At 35.7% G+C, this 22,923-nt stretch overlaps 2 protein-coding genes across 3 annotated transcripts in view; one reads left to right on the forward strand and one right to left on the reverse strand.

The window, feature by feature from the left end:
• The window catches only part of LOC129754770 (uncharacterized), a 601,388-nt gene extending 583,399 nt beyond the window's left edge, over positions 1 to 17,989 (reverse strand). Inside the window, exon 1 of one of the 2 annotated variants that reach the window (XM_055750995.1) lies at positions 17,864 to 17,989. The gene's annotated coding sequence lies outside the window, so the exon portion shown is untranslated. Of the gene's footprint in view, positions 1 to 17,558; positions 17,823 to 17,863 lie in introns of those variants that run through there. The other variant, XM_055750997.1, reaches the window with a different exon arrangement.
• LOC129752395 (uncharacterized) lies at positions 15,802 to 17,472 on the forward strand. The gene has a single exon (XM_055748183.1). The coding sequence runs from the start codon at positions 15,802 to 15,804 to the stop codon at positions 17,470 to 17,472; it is 1,671 nt and encodes a 556-aa protein (XP_055604158.1).
• Positions 17,990 to 22,923: the final 4,934 nt, after the last annotated feature.

The raw sequence follows: 22,923 nt of genomic DNA on the forward strand, positions 1-22,923 counted from the left end.
GAAGATGAGCTACTCCAATGATGAGTGAAGTTAAGGAAGCCATTCGCCAGCTGAATAGTATGCCGGACAAGTTGGCCGATTGCTTACATCGGTTTATGGTCCGAATGTGGGACACAAAACAGCTACCAGAGGATTGGAAAGAAGAAGTAATATGACCCTATCTACAAGAAGAGGCATTGCTTCACACTACGGCAAATCCTCCAAAAATGCCGTGAACACCAAGTTCCTATGCACCATCTATTCATCGACTTCAAAGCCGATACGACTCAATCGACCGTGGCAAGCTTTGGAAAACTATGGACGAGAACGGCTTTTCAGATGACCAGACTGATCAAAGCGACAATGGGTGGAACGCAATGCTGTATGCGGATATCGGGTGAATTGTCAAATTTATTTAAATCGCGCAGGGGGCTATGACAAGGTGATGGTGTATGATACACCTTGTATCCTGCAATGTGCTCTGCGACGTAGTTCCACCTCCCCGTGGTGCAGATTGGAAACGTGTCTACAGACTTGTAACCTGTAGGCGCACGGCCAAGAGAACTACACGTCACACTTGGTACAGTCAGCCCGCTGACGAGCTGCGTGCCGAGTGTGGCACAAACGTGGTGCGACTGGGTACCTTGGTACCAGTGCTCAGTTGCAAGAGGGAGGGGTCGTAACGTGTAACGGGTAGTCGCGACTCCGATGTGCTTGACGACCAAATGTTCGAGCGGGTGTTGATCGAATTCGCGCGTCCGGTGGTCCTAGCTCTGATTCGCGGATATTACCGACTGACGACGGGCAGAGGGACATTGTGCCGTAATATGTGGCGCCCAGTGGATGGGCCTTAGGATGAGTCTCGAAGAGTCGAGACGGAGAAATAGTTGGATGTGCGGATATCTCCAGACCCGCGGAGAGGCGAGTTGTTCTCGTCTCGAATTGGGTCAAAAGACGATTGATTGAGGGCCTTCAAGACACGAGGAGAGGCGGGTATGGACGTTTCAAATTGTGTCAAGAGGATAAGCGTGAGAGGGCCTCGATTCACGAGGAGAGGCGGGTAGAGACGTCTCGAATTGTGGCAAGAGGCTGATTGTGGAACTCGAGTCACGAGTAGCGGTGAACGGACTGCCAATTCGTGAGTCGTGAATCGTGACGGAAGAGTGGAAGTCGATTGCTTGTGTAGTACGTATAAACGAATATTACCGTGGAGCGCTTTGCGCAAGTATGGTCTCTCTATCATGGGTAAAGCCTTTGTTGCAGGTCCGGACGGGAAATATGACCCGAAGCCCCAGGTGGACTTTATGGTGTAGAGGTACTTAGTATCATGATTCACCAATTGCACCCATGGACCCAGAGTAGCAAACTGGGGGGACGCGGTGGCTCGCCAGCCGCGCCTTGGAATGCAATCTGTAAAAAGGATTTACCACCTGGGTGATCAATGAATAAAAAAACGATGTTCTACGTGGCGCTAGGAGGATGAGCGGTGAGTGATATGTGAGGTATGATTTTCAACAGATCCAGTCAATTTATCTGCTTTGTCGATGACATTCATATAGTTGGCAGAACATCTGTGGCGGAAGAGAAGATCTACCGTAAAGTGAAACGTGAAGCATGAAGAATGGGATTGATGATGAATACGTCCAAGACGAAGTATATGCTGACCTGTGGGTCCGAGACCAACCGAGCTCGCTTGTCTGGCAATAACAAATCACGATTGACGACGACGAGCTGGAGACACCACTACGACACAACTACGGTCAAGAAGACTTAGTCCTCACACAAAGTGTGACCTGCACACAACGATCATTAGACCGGTTGTTCTCTACGGGCACGAGACGTGGATATTGCTCGAGGATTCTCAGAGTATTTGAGCAACGAGTGTTAAGAACCATCTTTGGCGGCATGCAGGAGAACGGAGTGTGGAGGCGAAGGATGAATCACGAGCTTGCGTGACTCTACGGCGAACCCTGTATCCAGAAGGTGGTGAAGGCTGGTCGGATACGTTGGGCAGGAAATGTTGCAAGAATGCCGGACGACTGATTTCGCTACGAATCCAGTAGGAACAAGACGAGCTGGAGCGCAACGAGCGAGGTGGTTAGACCAAGTGGAACGTGATCTGGCGAACGTGGGATGTCCGAGAAATTGGAGAACGGTTGCCATGGACCGAGTGAATTGTTCATCAAGTAATGTCATGAGACGGGAAACTGTGTAGACAAATAAAATAATCAAAAGAACATAATAAATGGCACTATGTATATAATAGAAACGAAGCGTAAATTAAATAAAAAGAGTTTTTGAAACTCTTCTTCCAGTGCGTCACAAGTGGTTTAAGATTATTTTTCTCTGATTAAAACTAGTATTTCAAATATCAACACATTTTTTGTTGTTTTATTTATTAAAATATTAGGATAATCCCATGTAATTTTTAATCTCACGCGCATAACAACCGATCACCAATACCAGAACAAACTGGAAATGTTGAAACGGGATCGAGAATTCTTTTTTGTCATCCCTAGTTTTTTTTTGTTCTGAAATAGGTAGCCACGAACCACATGCAATAAAATCATAATCGTATTTATTAATAGAACATCTAGGTGATGGATTTGGAACCGTCTTACATATCCCAGTCTTTAGTGATTCACCGGATTTGTGTACTTTTCGGCAGCCGACGAATGATATGTTTGACTTAATTTTTTCTGTCCCTGAATATTACCGATGACGAAGTCGACGTTTGAAATGTGCCGACCTTCACGCCCGCCTTAATCTGGAAGAACTTTCGGAGGAGAAATCGATCACCGACACGGTGTGTGGAAAGAATAACTGAAAACGAAACCGAACCCCAATTCGAAGATTAATTGAATTATACCGTGACCTCAGTTATGGTTACAGGAAAGGTGATGAAGATGGATCAATTTTCGATCCCCACGCTTCAGCCAGCCATATCGGTGTCGGAATCTTCTGGGTGTCGATTGATTGAGGCCGCTTCAAGTATTGACACGAAATGGAATCCCAAGATTCTAATACCCAGCGAGTAGCAGCGTCTTGAAGCGTCTATCAAGGCAGAGCATATGATTGCAGATGACCTTTCAGTTACGGGGCACAGGAACGATTGAATTTGTTTTTTTTTATTCATGGAGCTTCTACGAAATAGTTGTATGTTCTATTTTTGTCGGCATCGCGCCGTCCCGGAAGATTCCTATTGGAAAATACGCGCTCGAATAATTTATAGCACGCGTGATAGTCCGCTGAGAAAAGACGACAATCTACTGCTGCCGATGCGAAGCCAGTCAGTAGTCAGTAAAGTTGTGCGTTAAAGTGATATTGTTTAGTTTCAAATTGTTTTATTGTTGTCGTTTATTGACATTTGGACCGAATCGGTCGAATCAAAGACAAATCGGAATGTTTATTGCACCATTACACGCGCCCGTTTGGAAGCTGTGCTACTGATAGTTTTTTGTTCTCTCTCAAGGACGAATCCGTTGTGTCTTACAATCAATGACACATTTTGATAATGAAGGTTGGTCACCCGTTGGATTGGTTGTTAGTAGCTGCACATTTTACAAATTGAATTACACGCTTTACTTTCTTCCCTAATGAGAACAGCTTCAAATTGTCTCGTCTCACACATTTTTTTTTGTTTTACTTTAACATTTTGACAAAAAAAAATTATAATATCTCCTCCAGAATACACAAAGTTCATATTTTGGACCACCAGGCAGTTATTTTTCAGTAATACTCTCAAAATACTCGTTAACAGCTTTTTTTTGTAGAAAGTAAACTGTAAACTAAGTACATTTTGGAAAAAGAAAAAAAAACTTGATAAGCTTTGTCCACTTATAATCCGGAATATTCAATCATCTATATCTCGGAAACAAATTGACTTATAAATATAGTTAAAAGGTCATTTACCAAAATTGAATGAAAAATTATCAATACAAATAATTTTTTTTAAGATAAGTTAATCACCTTTAATTGATTTTTTTGATAATTTTATTTTCGGCATATCAGTGAAATGTATATTCTTGGAGAAAGAATATCAGAATTGAAAATTGATAAAAATGGATAGAAAAGTGAGAAAAAAATGTACAGATGTTGGAAAGAGCGAAAGAGCATTTTTGCGAGGAAAACTTATTAACGTACACCATACTTAACCCCTTTACCAAATAATTTTCCCTATTCCTTATGAAAAATGGCACTTTCTTTTTATTCATCCCATCAAATGCTGTAAACATCCAGAGTAAACTTGCTAGACACATCCCAAGTAAAACAGGTTAAGCCAAATAGCATTAGAAACTTTTGTTATGGTCTAATTACGGCATTTTATATACAGCAGTTCTTAAACACTTATAAAGCTTTAACTAAATATACTGTATGAATTGTTAAGAAAACTTCATGAATGCTTTGAAACAATTTTAAAATTACAATAAAATATAAAATAAGAGTTTTGATCCAAGTTTTGTTTTATAAAGGCGCTCAGTGCATGATTTAAAAACCGTAATAAAATTAGGTGACAGATCTCGATCAAGATCTTAAAACTGGGCATGCTTAGCGTAGATGGGGTATATTTAATAGGAGTTCCCATTTTTACACATTTCGATAGGTCATGTGTCTTTGAGTTAAATAACAAAGTATTAAAAAATGTTAGAAAATCTTCAAATCACAGGACGTGGTATGAGTATCTTTACAATATAGGGATTTTTTTTTCTTGTAAAATTTTCAACGTAGTAACGTGAAATAACTTGATCTTAGAAGGTGTTCAAAAAATGCCAGAAATTTGTCTTAAAGCACTCTAGGCTTGAGGCATTTCATTATATGACATCAAATATGTATATGCCGTTCACCAATTTAAACTAATTTTCAATTGTCAATTTCGATTTGCAATTGAATAAACCTTTTGTTTTGAAAATCTAAATGCATAAAAACATGAAATACAAAAACTGTACCTCGTCTTTAGAATGGGTTCAAATTTTAACTTCAAAATTAATTTTCTGAATACTAGTTTTATACTAAGGTTGCCTGCTTTTATCCGGGTTAGCCCGGATGTTTGATATAAAATTTGGGAAAAACCCGGTTCGACCCAATTGCCTGGTTTCATTGAAAAAGTCTGGATTTTGCACGGATGAATTTTAATTGATATTTTAAAATAAAGTTAAAAAAAAACAAATTTTTCAGTAATATTTTTTTATTTATGGGTCCCAAGTGAAATTTTTTGAGCAAATTTCATAAAATAAACCATGAAATGTTTTTTGAAAGCCTAGAATACGATTAAAAATCTGCTGATAAATTCCGATTAAAAAAATTTTTCAACTTAATTTTCTTGAATTTTAATGAGTGAATAATTTCAACGTTTTGACCAAATTTGACCTGGTATTGCCCAGATTCTGGTCGACAATTTTGAAATCAAATGTCTGGATTTTGCCAGGTTTTTAGATAAAATCGCCTGGATTTGTCCGGCCCGGATGGATGCTGACAAAATTCTGGCAACCTTATTTCATACATCATCAAGTTGGAAGTCATGTATCAGGAGTTTACCACTTACGATGGTTATCAGAATTAGCAAAACTAAATCTAAAACCTAGTATCCTCTACTTTATTACCACAAATTTTGATTTACAAAAAATTCATGCCGATAAGAAATATTATTCAAGAAACCAATTGAATTCTCAATTTTATTTTCTGTTTCATACATAACATAACAAATAACATTTTATTAATTTGGGTGTCCCTGGATGCAATTTTATCTCTCAGCATTTGTTTTTAAAACAACCTTTAATATCATTTAACAAATTTTTGCATTTTTTGCAAGTAATTTAAGTACTGCGAAAAAAATTTATAAAGGTCTTATTTGTTTACCTTTTCTTATTTTAAAAGAAATTTTAAACCAAATTGAATTTTAGATACTTAATAAGCCAAAATCTAGTCATTTTTCAGGTTTGAACAAGTTATGGTTAAGAGATTCAAATTTTTTTAACTTTATTCAGTAATATCAGAAGTACTGGTAATGATCTTTTAAAATTTCAAAAATTCTGTAATTTAACTTTTTTTAGATCATGCATAATCTTTGACATTTTACTACTTGATTGAATAAAATAGGTTAAATAAGCAAATTCAGAATCAGATTTTATGTTCAACGTTGATTTGGTTTTTCATTAGTTATCAATGATCGGTTTCAATTAAAACTAGTACATATTAAAGAAGAGATGAATGAACTTTTAGTTTAAAGTCTCTACACAGCAATTTTTTTTTGCTGGAAACCAGCAAAATTTTGCTGGTTTTTGTCCCGCTGACTTTCCAGCAAAACTTCCAGCAATTCAAATTGCTGGAAAAAACAGCAAACGTTAATGCTGGTTTCCAACAATTCAAATTGCTGGAAAATCAGCAATCCAGATTGCTGGAAACCAGCTTTTTCTTTCAAAACAACCGGCCGTATTTAGTATCAAATTTATATTTCAATTCAAAATTAAATAGAGAATATTGGCTGTGCATATAATTAGCAATAAAAACGATTATTTTCTCCCATTTTTCAATATGGGATTTATTTATTTCGAGAAACACATTTTTTACAATTTTCTATCATCGGCTCTGGGGTGGCAGCTTTGTGCCAAAGTGTTGATCATCCGCCACCTGTAAAAAAAATGATTAGTATCTTTTATGGAATATCTACCTGTCCAATAAAAACTTACCCATGACTTGATGCCTGGTTGCTAGAATATAGGGGAAAATTAAAAAAAATAGTATTAACATAAACAAAATTCGTGAAAAAGAGTCTCACCTTGCTTCAGCGTACGAAAACAAACAGACTCCAAATTGACAACTCGATTGCTAATTTTCCTGCAAACTAGATCAATTGCTGGAAAGTCCAGCAATCTGAAAACCGCTTGCTGATTTTTCAGCAAAAATGACAAGAACACAAGCGAATGCTGAAAAATCCAGCAATTCGAAAACCGATTGCTGATTTCCAGCAAAAAATGGGATTGCTGAACGTTTCCAGTAATTTTTTTTGCTGGAAATCGAGGCAAAAATTTACAGTGTATAATTCAACAACAAACATTTTAAAGCTTTTAAACTTCACATCACCAACATTAAATGTGATAGACAAAATTTGACAAAAAATTCAAGCTCATGAAGATTAAATTTATCAAATCAATCATTAAATCATAGACACCAAAATGCTGTTTCCTTGAGTTATCAATTATATTGTATAAGAGTAAATTAAAATGGTAAGACGAGTTTATTTATAAAAAGACCATGTAAAATGTTAAAACACTTATTTTATCACTTATCACATAAAATTCTATTAGCAAATATTGAATAAAATCTGCTGTGTTCAAAATGGATTTTTATTCTAATAAAAAACTTACATCTGTTATCCTCATTTTTTTTTTTCAAATTTCAGATAATACAGCGGAATTGTTAAATAAATCCTCCCATTGGAAACGAATAAAAGAAATGTTAATAAAGATTTATAGTAAATAACAATTTCGAACATATATAAATTGTGCTGAATTTTCAGCCATATCTGACATCAATTTCAAAATTTTTTTTTTTTAAATCAAATGTTATATTGTATGTTTTCTTTTCTGTGCCTTGATTCTTATGCCCAAAACTTTATTTGAAATTTTGATACGCATTCGTTTTCTAGGGTTTGGCCAATATGGATTTAAAATTTGAAAACTAGACTGCTTAGAATTTATTTTCAAGCTAATTTCTAGTTCTGTTTAAGACCCATTATTATGAATGACTTTTAAAAACTCACCGAAAATTTGTTTTGAAAATTTTGTTTTATTTTATTAGTGAAATTTTGTTTTAGTTTGTGCGATAATCATAAGTAAGAAAATGGTGTTTGAAATCAGTTTCTTTGTTAATTGTGTAATTTCGGTATTGTTAATATTTCTGGCTAAAATTGAACTTCGAACTAATTTTTTTCAGTGTAAGAATATTCAATTTAATAGAACCATTACTGATCTACTGAAAAAACTAAAACTTAAAATGTAAGCAAAACTAATAATAAAATACACACTAAATAATTTAAATTAAATTCAGTGCTTAGAAAATTAAAAAAAAGACTGAAATAAAGGTTGGTTGATCTTCGGTTCAGGTTATTTTTGAAGTATCGCATAAGTTTTGTTTTAAAGTAGTTTTTAGTGTTTTAATTTCTTTGGGAAGGGTTTTGAATTTCATTGGACCAATAAAGGAAACTCGACGTTGGTCAAAACAAGTTAAACTTGTGCTGCGCATTAAATGGTGAGATTGCTGAGTGTTGTCATATCGTAATCCCGCAGTGAATCTAAAGATCTGTAGTTGGTCAATGCGGTAGAACCAAGATAGAATTTCGTCTAGAATCTTCCATTGAGAATTGAAATAAGTAACATTCTCTACAGTTATATTGAATGGTTTGAGATTACATTGAAGTTAATTTTTTTTCCTGGGAGAGTGAAAAATCATGTTTTATGTTTTAGCTAGATTGCGGGTTACGAGGATGGCTGAAAAAAAAAACTTTTAAATCTTCTTCCATGTTGATTTTAACAATAGACTGAGTCGATTTGGTGTAAATTTTGAACTTCTCGAACCTAAAAAGCTTCGTTTTGGTCTAACATTTGAACTTTTAGGTTTGAGTGGAAAAATGAAAATTTTGTACTGAAAAAAAAAAACATAATTTTGGTTTCTTCTCTCAAACCAAGCTAGCTAATGGTCTTTGTATTAATTTATAAATTTTTCAAAGGAAACTTTCCGCTGAAAAACTTTGTTCAAGATCGTAACTTCGTATCTTATTAAGCGAAAAAGTTATTAGCTATTCAACATGGGTATGTAATTTCGCATTGATTAACAATAAATTCAATTGAAATCACTGCTGGAGCCTCGCGAGGTATTGCATGTCTACTTTTCATGCAATACCTCGCGAGGCTCTAGCAGTGATGTCTATTGAATTTATTGTTTATCAATGCGAAATGACATCCCGTTTTATACAGCATATAACTTTTTTGCCGGTTTTGAACAAAGTTGTTCAGCAGATTTTCTTTAGGAAATTTATAAATTGACACAAAAACCATCAACTGGCTGGGTACCATAGAAGAAACAAAAAGGATGTTAGTTTTTCAATACAAAATATTCAACTCTCCCATACAAACCAAAAAAGTTCAAATTTACACATGTAAACGTTACCTCAAAATTCTGCTTAAAATCATGAATGGACCATGGAATGGACCAAGATGATGCTTTTTAGACCCCAGGCTTTGAGAAATTCAAAAATAACCCCAAGTCGACTCGGTCTATTAAAAAAACATAGTTTTCGGGATTGAATAATGCTGTATCACCAGCAAATAGATGAGGTATAGACTGTTCTAGAAGGTAAAAGCACACTTTCAAAATAATAAAAAATATATTGTTTTATTGAATTTTGTTTATTTTATTTCGCACACTGTATCGTTATTTGTGTCTTACCCACCACTGCAGTGCACTGTTCTCTTATTTGATGAAAATCTTTAATCATAAGCCAGACTTCGCACTTTTCCTTGAACATGACTCATAAGCTTCCAGCCTTTTCGCCACTTATGGCAAATCCTTTTTAAACTTTCCGATGTTATCAGCTGGTTTTATGTATTTTCGTAGCTTTGCTTTGTGTCAAAGCCCAAAAAGTCTCGATTGGTCGTGCTTCGGGCCAATTTTGCGGATTCAGGTTTTTTGGCTCAAAACAGGTGGTTTGTCTATCGTACCACCTCAGTGTGTCTTTGGCGTAATGACATGATGCCAAATCGGGCCAAAATATGACGGGTTCATCACGCTGCTGGATCATCGGCAATAATTCTGGAGGCATTCCTTGATATAGTTCTGGGTGTTTATTGTTTCCGATGTGACATGCGGGCTAGATATTTTGCCGCACTCGCAAATTTCCTGCCACGCCATCACCTTTTTGCCAAATTTTTCGGTGAAAATGGCCTTCTCCGTTTCGGGAATATCCTTGTCCTTGCGTACAGTGAAGCATTGTGGCCATGGAAGAGCTTTATAGTCCAATTCCACATACGTTTCATCTTCCAGTTTCCAAGCCCTTCTTTTAACACAATTGGCTTGATTTGGGTTTCTTTTAGGTTTTTGCGGCTTTCGGTACGTCTTAAGCCCAAGTCGCTCTTTAGCACGAATCACGTTTGACTTCGAGGTCCCAACTTTTCCCGAACGGAAGTCGAAAATTTCTGTTTTTAGGTATCCTTGAGCATTTTGTCGATAGCAGAACTTGCAGGACGTAGGGCACTCCTCGGTTCATCTTCAAATGTACAATATTCACCCTATTTCATAACAGTTGTCCGTACTGCTCCAACGCTCACATCCTCTTCTTTGGTCAATTTTCTCAATAAGATTCCACTCACAGTACGTCACTTGTGCACGATACTTTTTCTCTTCTCCGGAATAAGACCACAGATTTTGGAATGTAATCACAAACTTAATGTTTTTTTGATGTTATCTCGTACAGAAACGTTTAAACAAAAGAACGCAGCCAGAAGAAAAAAAATCGATTTAAAATGACCGTTAACATTAGGTGTGCTTATAATTTCTGGAACAGCTTATATACCACGCATGCCTGTAAGCGTGCTCGATCTAGATTAAAACCCATTGTGAAGCTTGAAGAAAACGTTGTTTTCGCTTAAAAAATGTTCATTCTGGATATTTTAAGCATTTCGAAAACCATACTGAAAATACAATTCATTCTCTTTTTGATAAACGCTCTAGAAGCGATAAATGATCTTATGTTCTTTCAGTAGGAGAAACAATTTGAAAATCTGCCGATGGAGCGCATTGAAATAAAATTGAACTCTTGAAATCTTGTAAAGACCAGGGAACCATATTGGAAGAAGATGTTATGCGTTACACATTTGTTTGAAAATAGTCGACTCAGAAACATTTAGATGAGAAAAATACAGAAGAAAAATAACATAATCGCAATTGAACGAATATTTGGCCGAGTATTTGTTTCACCGAATAGTTGAATATGTAAATAACTATTCAGTACATCTTTTAGTGTCCTCTATAAATAAAAAATATAGAATAGAATAGTACATCTCTTAGCAAGAGTATTGTTAATAATAAAAAAAATTTTATCGAAAAATTACCTTTTTTAGAGAAATTTTTCATCGACAGTAGACTCGATGGTAACTTTAAAAATGCGATTTTCTATGAGCCTTATTTGTCAATTCAAAACAAGGACTTCAAGTGTTTTTTTTCTTTCAAAACTGGTTGAAATTTGAAAAAGTATTGGCTACCTTACTATAACAGTAATTTATGAATTGTGAAATAATTTAACGAACCACTGTGTATGAAAGAGTCACTAATCTTAGTATAGGAAGAGTTAAACATGATACATCTCGCTCCAAGCTGAAAATGAGCATTTGCTCACTAGAAGGAAAATGCCAAATTTCAGCAAGATCTGACTATGTAAAAGGGTTGCCTTGAGTCTGAAGCGAGAATGGGATTTGAAAATATTTTGCTAGGTGGGAGTTAAATATTCATAATACTGTCAAAATTAATGTTGATACATCAAATTCAGATTTTAGTATCACAACAAAAATGGAAACAGATAAATCGAAGTTGGGTACAATAAAGTGTTTCGAGTTCATAATGTAAAAATATAAATGAAAATTTTCGATAATTATTTCTCAATTCTATGCTAAGTTTTCAAATGATCTACAAAATATGTTGTTTTTAGCAATAATATCAATAATTAATATTTATTTTGAGTGATTAATGTTTGTTTTTCTCATAGTCTTACTTACCTCTCATTCCGAGTGAAAGTTTGCCAAGCGACGCGTGGTTGTTTTCAAGCGGTTATAGAGATACGTTTTTACACTGATTCTGAAGGACTGATATTCTCGTGGATACTTCCCATAACTGTATTAGACACTCGGCTGTCCGATTGAGTGAAGATTTAGTGCAGAGGGACGTGAAATTCCCCATTTTATTATAATTTTGTTTCGATTTCGATCGGAGTTGAAAGTGCTTTGTTTAGGGAAATAGTTGTTATTACACGAAAACCACACGAAAATAGAGAGTCGCTCTCTCGAGAACCTCTCACGCAAGCACTTAGCTCCAAGCGTGCTCTACTGCGTGTTGCGTAGACGACGCAACGTATTGGTAGTCTCCCTGTGCGCAGAAGTTAAGGCGATAATATTAGAATAGAGCAGTGAAAGAAAACGTAAAGGTGCTTGTGCTGCCCAATGGCAGACACAAGCGCCGGATCGGCGCCCAAAGCGCCAGATCCTTTACGTGGTCAAAAAGTGCTAGGCGAAGACCCAACCCGCAGACTCCCTGGATGGATTGATCCTTTGGGCAAATCAGGAGAACTGATTCTGCTGAGCCTACAAGCAACAGGAGAGGATGAACTCGGTAAACCGATCCAACTTCCAAAGAACCCATTTCTAATCGCAAAGACTATTGAAAACGAAGTAGGTAAGATCGATGGAGCACTGACTGAGGCCAGAGGAACGCAGTACATTTTAAAAGTAAGAAATCCTGCCCAAGCCGATAAACTTAGGAAACTAAAACGGCTAATAGACGATACCCCAATTACCATCACATCCCACAACAAACTTAATCGCAGACTTTGCAAAGTAACCTGCCACGAAGTTGACGGTATCAGTGATGATGTTTTGCTCGAGGAACTGAAGTCGCAAAAGGTCATCGGTGTCAGAAGGATCCAACGACAAGAAGGTATAAAAAAAATAAGTACACCCCATATTGTTTTGACAATTGACGGAACAGTTCTTCCTGAATTTATATTTTTCGGGCTTATAAGAACAAAGGTTCAGGTATACTATGATTCTCCAATGCAATGTCGTCTTTGCTATCAGTATGGACATACGAAAAATCGTTGTTCAAATAAACCTATTTGTGGTAACTGTTCGATTAGTCATGAAGGGACATGTGAAGCAGAAGCAAAATGCATTCATTGCAACGGAAATCATACGCCCTACTCCAACCTTTGCCCGAAACGCATCGAGGAGCAAAATATAATTCGTCTGAGGACAGATGAGTCTCTCTCCATGGGTGAGGCTAGGAGGATCTTCACAGAAAGGCGGCAAAAGAACACGTATTCTAATATTGCTCAAACCCTACAAAATAACGAAATTACGAAACTTAAAGAGTCTGAAGCGAATGCTAGAAGAGAAACCGAAGACTTAAAAACAAAACTAAAACAGTTTAAACAGCATTCGCAGCAGCTTCAAGTTTCACACCAAAAACAAATCAAAGATCTCCAGTCTCAGATACAAGCCTTGCAAATGCAACTGGTAACACCTAAATATCTGTCCCAAGCCGCTCAAGCCCAAACTTCCAATGAAACTCAAGTAAGAAAGCAACCCGAACCGACAGTAAGCTCAGAAGAAAACTCAAAAATAACCTCGAAGCGTCAAAGAAAGCGACAAAACAAGAAACAGGATAAATCTGGAACAGGATCGCCGCCACAGAAGAAAAATGATAACCAAAAACAATCCCCACAGCCTCAACGACATAGTCACAAACAAAACGAAACCCCAACCATGATAATATCGGAAACTGATACTGACTCAGAAACTGATATGTCTTACGACTAAACACTTGTCTCGCTATTCTTACATATTTCTTTTTAAATCACCAATGACCAATCAATCTAACACTACGAACACTGTCATTTCAACCACTAATACCCAACAATTTATAAATAGCGGGAATTCTAACACTCAGGGTAACGAGACTTTTAATGAAAGATCTTTACATAGCGAAGGTCAAAGAACTCCCCTTCTTCTCAATGTAGAAGATGTAGGCGACGTCACACAAAACTCCCAAAGATTTGACTCTTCCCAGCCTTGCCCAAGTCGAACACCGCGCGACTCTAAGGCAATGGCGATACACTGGAATGTCCGGGGCCTAAGAGGACGTTTGCCGGAAATTCAACAACTCTTAAACGATGAAAAACCGTTAATTTTAGCACTGCAGGAAACAAAATGCCAAGAAAATCTAACTTTTCCGCTCAGCCTCACTCGAAATTACAACTGGAAACTAAAAAGTGGTAACAACCGAGTTGATCAACATGGAGTTGGTTTGGCAGTTAACTCCAGCATTCCCCACAGTTTCCATAATATCCAAGTCGACCTACAAGCAACTGCAGTGACCATCCTACATCCTTTCAAAGTCACTTTCATTTCCATATATATTCCCCCCCAAGCTAGCCCTCACAACTATCAAATCAAATTAAACCAACTCTTAGAAGAGCTACCTACTCCTCATGTTCTCATGGGAGACTTTAACGGTCACAACGTAATCTGGGGTAGTCTCAGAACTGACAGAATGGGCTCCATGTTAGAAACATTTATCACTCAACATAACCTGGTGCTGCTAAATAACGGCGAGCATACTAGACTCGATCCCATTTCCGGTCGTACATCTGCTCTAGACTTAACCCTTGTTTCGAGCCATATAGCCAACAAGTTCATCTGGTCGGTAGATGCGGATTGTCGGGATAGTGATCACTTTCCAATCCGACTTTCAATTCCAACAACCAACGAACCACTGCTCCTACGACGTAGGTGGATTACCGATCAAGCTGACTGGGAAAGTTTTGAAAATAAGACTCTTGAACTCTTACCCCCCGAAACACAAGTAACTAGCCAACAGTTCATCGACACAATTGTTGAAGTTGCAGAAGCCTGCATTCCACGAACCACTGGAAGATTCGGTGGAAAATCAGTACCCTGGTGGAACCCGGAAGTAGCGAAAACAATTAAGACGCGAAGAAAGAAATTACGAGCCTTACGAAGAATCAGAGACGACGACCCCAGAAAATCACAAGCCCTTAAAGAGTTCCAAGAAGCTAGGAACATTGCAAGAACAACTGTAAGGAAAGCGAAACAACAATCCTGGGAAAATTTCATCGGAGAGATCAATCCTACCACTTCTTCTTCTATTCTTTGGAGGAAAGTCAACATCCTAAGAGGAAAACGAAGCATACAGCAACCTTGCATAGTTTCAAGCAATAATATTTATACCGATCCTTCTGACATTGCTAATATTCTTGCGGACCACTTTGAAAACATATCTGCCACCGAAAGCTACGCCCCCGATTTTCAAAGCATGAAACACAATGCTGAAAAAAACCCCCCAACTTTTGATGGAGGAGAAGAACTCGACTTTAACGTTCCTTTTAACATTAGTGAGTTACTTTGGGCACTCGATAGAGCCAACGGAAAATCTGCAGGATTCGACACAATAACTTACCTTATGTTAAAACGGCTCCCCCTGCCCGTTAAATATACGCTTCTGAATGTATTTAACGATGTGTGGGCAACTGGATTAATACCACCGGAATGGAAGAATGGACTGGTCATTGCTATTCCAAAACCGGGTAGAAATGCCAGAGAACCTGACAATAACCGTCCTATAACACTACTTAACTGCGTTGGCAAAGTCATGGAGAGGATGGTCAATCGGAGATTATTACATTTTCTGCATCAAAACAACTGTCTTAGCAAAAACCAATACGCGTTCATTAGTGGCAGAGGCACCGAATCATACTTTTCTGATCTGGAATCGATTCTAGAAACACCTTTACAGGAAAGGCAACACTGTGAAATGGTCCTTCTCGATATCTGTAAGGCCTATGACAAAGTTTGGCGACACCCAATCCTCACAACACTATCAGCTTGGGGTGTAAAAGGAAACCTTGGTAAATACATCAACAATTTTTTCATGAACCGAACGTTTTCTGTTTCAGTGAATGGGAAACTCTCTGCTTCGAAAGTACAAGAAAACGGTGTCCCACAAGGATCGGTGATTTCCGTAACCCTTTTTTTGATTGCAATGGAATCAATTTTCGAGCAACTATCCTCAAATATTAAACTTCTTGTCTATGCCGACGACATACTTGTAATAGCTTGGGGACAAGACCATACACTAATAAGGAGTCGACTTCAGGAAGCTATGAACACAATTCATCGCTGGGCGGTTACCACGGGATTTTCTCTATCGCCATCTAAATCGCAACTTTTACACGTCTGTAGAAAATACAAACACTACAGTGTTCCCCGTCTGCAAATCAACGGGACACTAATCGAAGAAGTCAATGTCGCTAAAATTCTGGGAGTAACGGTTGACCGTCGACTACGATTCTCAGCTCATGCTAGGGCCTGTCGTAAAGCACTTGAGTCAACCCAAAACCTGTTCCAAATTATGGGAAGTCGTCTAATTGGAGGAAACAGGAGATCGCTTATGAGAATCCATCAAAGCCTTACAATTCCGAAACTGTTCTACGGCATCGGATTTATCAGTATCGGCAGTGAACAATTCATCAGAAAATTACGCCCGGCATACAATTCTATAGTGAGAAGTATAACTGGAGCTTTCCGAACAAGCCCAATTAATTCAATTTATGCCGAATCTGGAATGCTTCCATTTGAATACCTCTACGTACAACAGCTTACTAAATGTGCAATACTAAGACAGCAGAGGGTTACTATCGAAGATTCGAATAAAACACTAACAATCATTCAGAGAGCTAATTCACAACTCCGAAATTTGACGAATGAACAGATACCGTACATCGAACCAATAACGCGACATGGGCCCCGCCAATGGAATGCTAAAACTATAAAAGTTGATTGGAAACTAAAACTTAAACTTCGATCCGGTGCAAACTCAATGCAGGCAATACCTCTTTTCACTGAACATATCAACCGAGAATATTCAAATCATCTACACATCTATACTGATGGTTCGATAGCTGACAACCGGGTAGGTTGCGGAATCTGGTCCTCAAATATTCAAAAACTAATGCGACTCCGACCGGAATGCTCCATATTCTCGGCTGAAACCTACAGCATACTCAATGCGATTAAAAGTGTTAATGACATCGATTCACCTCTAGTAATCTTCACGGATTCGGCGAGTGCTATAACCGCAGTTCAAAATGGGTCCTCCAAACATCCGTGGATTCAATCCATCGAAACAGCTGGACAGTTCAAAAACATAACTCTCTGCTGGATCCCTGGACACACTGGTATAACGGGTAACGAACTTGCTGACCACCTAGCCAACGAAGCCAGAGCAATGCCCAGCATTGCACAAGGTGTTCCAGCACAAGATGCCATAAGAAACCTGAAGCACATCATTAGACAAAGTTGGGAAAGTGTTTGGACAAGCCATAACCAACCATTTCTTCGCCAGATCAAATGTAATACCTACGCATGGAACGACCGCAAACAACGCCAGGAAACACGTGCACTATGTCGACTGCGTATCGGTCACACAAGACTGACGCACTCGGGACTGTTCCTTAGAAACCGAGAACTGTGTGATACCTGCAACACATTACTGACAGTTCCACACATCCTACTAGAATGTCGCAAATACAATTCAATTAGAACAACATGTGAAATCCAAGGAGACATCAGCGAAGTGCTATCTAACAATGAACAAAGAGAATCCAAATTGATAGAATATTTGAAACAAACAAAATTACTGCACCAACTGTAAAATGAAATGTATCTATTTTTCGGAATCTGACCTGAATGACTTATAAAGTTAAAGGGTCATTAATAAATATTATTATTATTACTTACCTCTCAATTGTACTGCCTAGTTTGAGGAATTACATTTCATTCATGGCGCTGAGGTTTGCTCGCAAAAATTTCCCCCAAACACAACAAACACACTTCCTTAGCTCAATCGATTTTACTATCAATCTTAAATCTCATTTCCTGAGTCTGCACACCCAACGTAGTCGTAAAAAATGGCAACAAGCACACAATGTTTCCCGAACGACCAAAAGACCGGCACTTAACTTAAAAAAACAGCCCCAAAACCGGCGAATTTATCCTAAATCAAGATTCCTCTAATTAAACAACACATCGACCACTAAACTTACTTCGAGTTAGATTGAAATACAATTCAAAAATTTATAAATTTTCCAAAATTCCGACGAACGAAAAACACACCCCATCGAGGGGCACGAATTCTGTTTACACTTTTCCAGTTGGAAAAATGTCTGAACGAAATTTCCACTATCACCGCAAGCAAACGCGAAAACACTCATACAACACCGATTCTTTTGGCATTTTCCCATTCACAGTGTGAGGGTGGTGGGTGGTGTGGAATATATCGTTTCACCCCTTGGTACGCACACATTTCTAGGCAAGCGCTGTCAGTGCGGGGGATGCGAATACTGTGGAAAGAAGAGAACCGAACAAAAACAAAGCGTCTCGATGGAAAAGGAAAACGATAAGAACATCAAGTTGTTGTTTGAAAGCTTGTAAGCAAGCTTTCGTGGTAGTTTTGAGGAGCTTGGATTAGTGTTGTTCAGTTTTCTTACATGTTAACATTTGAGAGAAAAGATGCGCACGTTTCCAATCATTTTGTTGTTTTTTTTTTCAGTACAGAGATATTTGGATTTTATTTTTAATTAACCTGCAGTATTAAAAATTATATTTATCAATTTATAAAACCTTAGTAACTCAATGACATACTTATAGGTAGAATTTTACTACAACCCACGGGGGTAACCTTAAATAAACGAGCGTGTACAGAAGAAGAATATAAAATATTGAATCATAAATAGAAACTTTATTTTGTAAACTTTTTTCAACTGATTAAATTTATTCTGTATTATTATTTCCAAACATGCTTCCACCTGAGAATCGACATCTCAAAAAGTCATTTTTTTAAACTTATCGAGATATCTTAGCATTCAAATACAAACACAGATTTTCTATAAAACCGAAAAAGCGTTGCTGAAAGTTTTTCTAAAACTTTTAGGTACAAGCTTTGATTTGTAAAAAGGCTATTCTAGGATTGAATTCTTAGAATACTGAGATAGGAATTACCTTCCGATTGGATAGAAATCCTTTTGAAATTATTTTTTCGAAGTATTTCAATGCAATTAATAAGAATTCAAACATGTGTAGAAATAATAGTATAGTATAAAAATAAAAAAAGCAGGGTAAAATATATCCATGAACAAGCACGAAATAAAAGTTCAAGTGATTTAGCTCAGGATTCTAAAAATTAACTGAGTCAACTGAGTGCAAGAAATTTTTTCAAAATATGAGCAAAGAGAGATAGAGAGAAAATCCGAAATAAGAGACATTCACGCATCTAAAATTTATCAAAATATTTTTATTGTGAGTTTTAAAGTTAAAGTTATAAAAAAATATTTTTTTACTCACCATTAAGGCTGATTTCAATCCCTGCAACTTTTTCCAAACTCGTTCCCTTTCTTTATGAAAAACCACGCGTATGCTTTTTTATGTTTCGTCTTATTGCACACAACATTGGGTGCAAGAAGATTAGCTGGGAAAACCTTACTTCAGATGGAAAAGCTTGACTCCTTAGAGTTCTATGATGGTGATGCTTGGAGCCTTCCTGAGCTTTTTTTACGATAAACTTTTATCCCAAAACCGTAAGAAATACTAAAAAGTGAAGGGTTCGTTGAGGTTAATCTTGGTTAGAAAAATTGTGTAGCGAATTCACGAGTGCTTCCTTTCAGATTTTTTTTATAAAAATATCCTGTAACTGCAAAATACAAAACCAATTCGCACAACATTGATATCATTTTGGTAAACAATATGATTTTTTTTAAAATTTTACCCTGTTAACAGTAAGTTTATTGAACTAAACAACTTGAAAAGGTATCCTGCCCTTCTATTACAAGAGGCTTGGAGTTTTTTCTATTTAGTCTGCACCAGACCATTTTGTGGAAAAAACTTCTCTCTCCAAAAGTTTTGAAGAATTTCGTAAAATATAACCTCCAAAGGATTAATTCCAATCCAATCAATAAAGCTTTGTGGTTCTTTTTTTTATAGGTGTTCTTCAAAACTGTAGATAAAGAAACCCATGCATTAAATTTGGAATAATTTTATTTTAAAAATGTTTTTCAAAATTCTCAAATTTTAATCTATAAGAGTTTTGCTTAATTTTAAGTATGTTTATTCTTAAAAAAAAAATACACTCAATTTCCGTTTTTGCAACTATTTGGGCGACCCATTGTTTTTTGATCCCCTTTGGGTCACCAAGCATCAGTGTGAAATTTTGAATGATTTGATTGATTTGTGAGTTGGCGCAACGCATTTCAATATTGTATGAAAATTTGTACGGTAGATTTTTGCAAAAGGTGAAACAAATCAATATATTCCCTTGCTATGTAAAGCAATTTTTGAGATTTTTTGTTATCATCCTACGGTTACAAAATAAAAAAAAAAATTTTTTTTTTGAAAACAAATATTTATTATAGCATCGAATATCTTTTCTCAGGTACAAGTTGGGTTTGTGCTTTGTTTACATGAATTATATTGTAAGAATCAAGGAATATTTTTCATCCAAAGCAATATTTTTTTGGAACTTTCAGTACATGTTTAGCAATTTTTGAATCAAAAATTTTGTTTTCCCTTAAAAATTTCCATGAATAAACTGAAACCAGATGCGCTAATTCAGGACTGCATGGATCACTTACAAAATTTTTATTGATAATTCTGGCATCTTAACAACAACAAAAAAAGTTATGAGAGGAGTTAAAATTTGAGAATTTTAAATTTCCATACAATGTTTGCTGTGGTCTTATGAAGAGTCTTGATTTCTGGGGCAATTGATGCCTGAACCATATTTCGAAAACAAAATATATAACAAAGATCGATTCTTCTAGAAAAGTGTGCCAAATGAAAAGAAACAATAAAGCTGTTTGCTCGCAAAATTAAAAAAAAAGGGTTCTTAAAAAAAAAATTAGCGTTTTTGTGTAAGAAATATTTTAATTTTATTATTGGTATTTCCCATCATACGGCACACACTTTTTTCATTCATGTTATTGATCAGTTTTTCATACTTATATTCGTCAAACCTGTATTTTGAGCGGCTGCAAAAACTTTCTTCAATTTCTACTAGTTTTTGGCCCAATAATTCTCTTTTGGAAGAAAATTGGAGTAATGAGTTATAGGGGTTCAACCCCCCACCAACCCTTTGAGATTTTTTTCAAGCAAAATTTTCAAGTTCAAGAAATGAATTTACTATAGTAACGGAAAATGACTTCATCCCAAAAGGTGTTCGAAATAAATGTTAAAAAAATGACAGATTTATTACAGTCACTCTAGGCCTAAGACTTTTCATTCTACGACATATATAACGTTCACAAAACTTATTCTTAATTGTCAAACTCGATTACAAATTGAATAAAGGTATTGCATCTTAACTCAAATTATGACACACAAAAACACTTCCTCGTCTTTATAATCGCTTTTTTTAAAGCAATGTGTCTAAACAAGTTCATCCATTACTTTATTACTCATAATTTTTATGTCAATATAAATTTAACTCTGATATGAATTATTTTCAAGAAAGCAATTTTAGCCTTAATTTTATATTGCGTTTTTCGATCTCCTAAATGTTCAATTCCACATTCATTTTGATGAACTACACATTGTCATAATTCGCATTTTTCTGAGGTTGGAAAAAAGAGATTATTTTGATAATTTTGGTGCTTTTTAAACTTTTGGAAAAAGGCCAAATGATTTAAGATAAATCTGCACTTTTATGACATAGCTTTAAAATATCAAAAAAACATAATGGTTCTGATCAACTTTCTCCAAGACCGCAAATTATTTTGATTTCGGCGGAAAAATATATTTGTTAGCTTTTCTCAATACTTTAAAAAAAATCTTTAACGAATATCTAAAGAAGTTATAACTAAATTTCAAACATTTTTAAAAGCAAAAATCAATTCGTTTTGTTGAATGAAATATTTTTTTTTATTTTCTTCAATTATATCAGAAATATTTACTCTAAATTTTTCAACACTGTTGAAAAATAATTTTTTCAAATCATTGACCGTCATGATCATCAAAATTGTTTTCCTTAATAATATGGAGGATGATGAAAAAAATCAAAATCAGTTTTTCTTCCATGTAGATTTGTGAGTTAATCAATTATCAATTATTGATTTCACTCAAAGCTGATTTTTTTTAAGACTTATAATCTTCATATCTTCAGAAAAAGAGGTGATGGACAAAATCTGATAAAATTTCGAGTTCAGGACGCCAATATCTACCATTTATGCATCAAAGTCCTGACTCTTGAGTAATCAAATAAATTCCATAAAAAAAGTTTAAAAAGGTAAGACGTTTTTAAAGAAAAAAATTGCGATTAGAAAAAAGATAAGAAAGTTAGAAGAATTGGATAAATATTGAAAATGAGCAAGAAGAATTTAATTAGAAGCATTTTCATCATATGTCATCAAATTGTTCCTCATGGAACAAATTTTCATTTTTATAATCTTTAAATGTATTAACTCAAAGTACATAACTTTTACCGATAAGGCCGATAAATTCAAATTACATTTTATATTCATTTTCAAATTAATTTGAAAATTTGAATAAATTTTAATTTTCAAAAAAGTTTGCCAAATTTAATAGTCAAACTTATAAAAAAATTAGATATTTTTCATAACTGTGTATGTGTTTTTTTTACTCTGAGTTTAAGAGATCTGAAAACATAACCTTGGAAAACTATAAACCTTAATTTTAAATGAAAAAAAAGCTGAGTTTCTTGCTTTTGTCCTTTCCAGGACTACACTGGGAAATTTATAAAACTTCCACTGATTTTTATTATTTTTAATTCTGTTTTGATCGGATCATGTTTTTTTTTAATAAATTCATGAAAAGTTGGATCATACTTTTTTAAATTATTTATTTGAAAAGGCATAAACAAAATGATTCGAAAAAGCTTGTGTTAAGCTGAATTTTAATATGAAATGTTAGCTAAATTAGTGTTTGAATAGTACTATCAATATATATAACAAAACTTGAATTCCTTATTTTCATTTTAATCAGTTTTACATTTGGTCATTCAAGAAATCACCCATTTCTTAATCTGAAATTTTCCAGTGATGATAATTTGAACATGTTGTTTTTTTTTTAATATTGAGGATTTTTTTTTTTCGTATAG

The sequence above is a fragment of the Uranotaenia lowii genome, chromosome 3 (genome assembly GCF_029784155.1).
Source record: "Uranotaenia lowii strain MFRU-FL chromosome 3, ASM2978415v1, whole genome shotgun sequence".
In the NCBI taxonomy this organism is placed as follows: Eukaryota; Metazoa; Arthropoda; class Insecta; order Diptera; family Culicidae; genus Uranotaenia; species Uranotaenia lowii.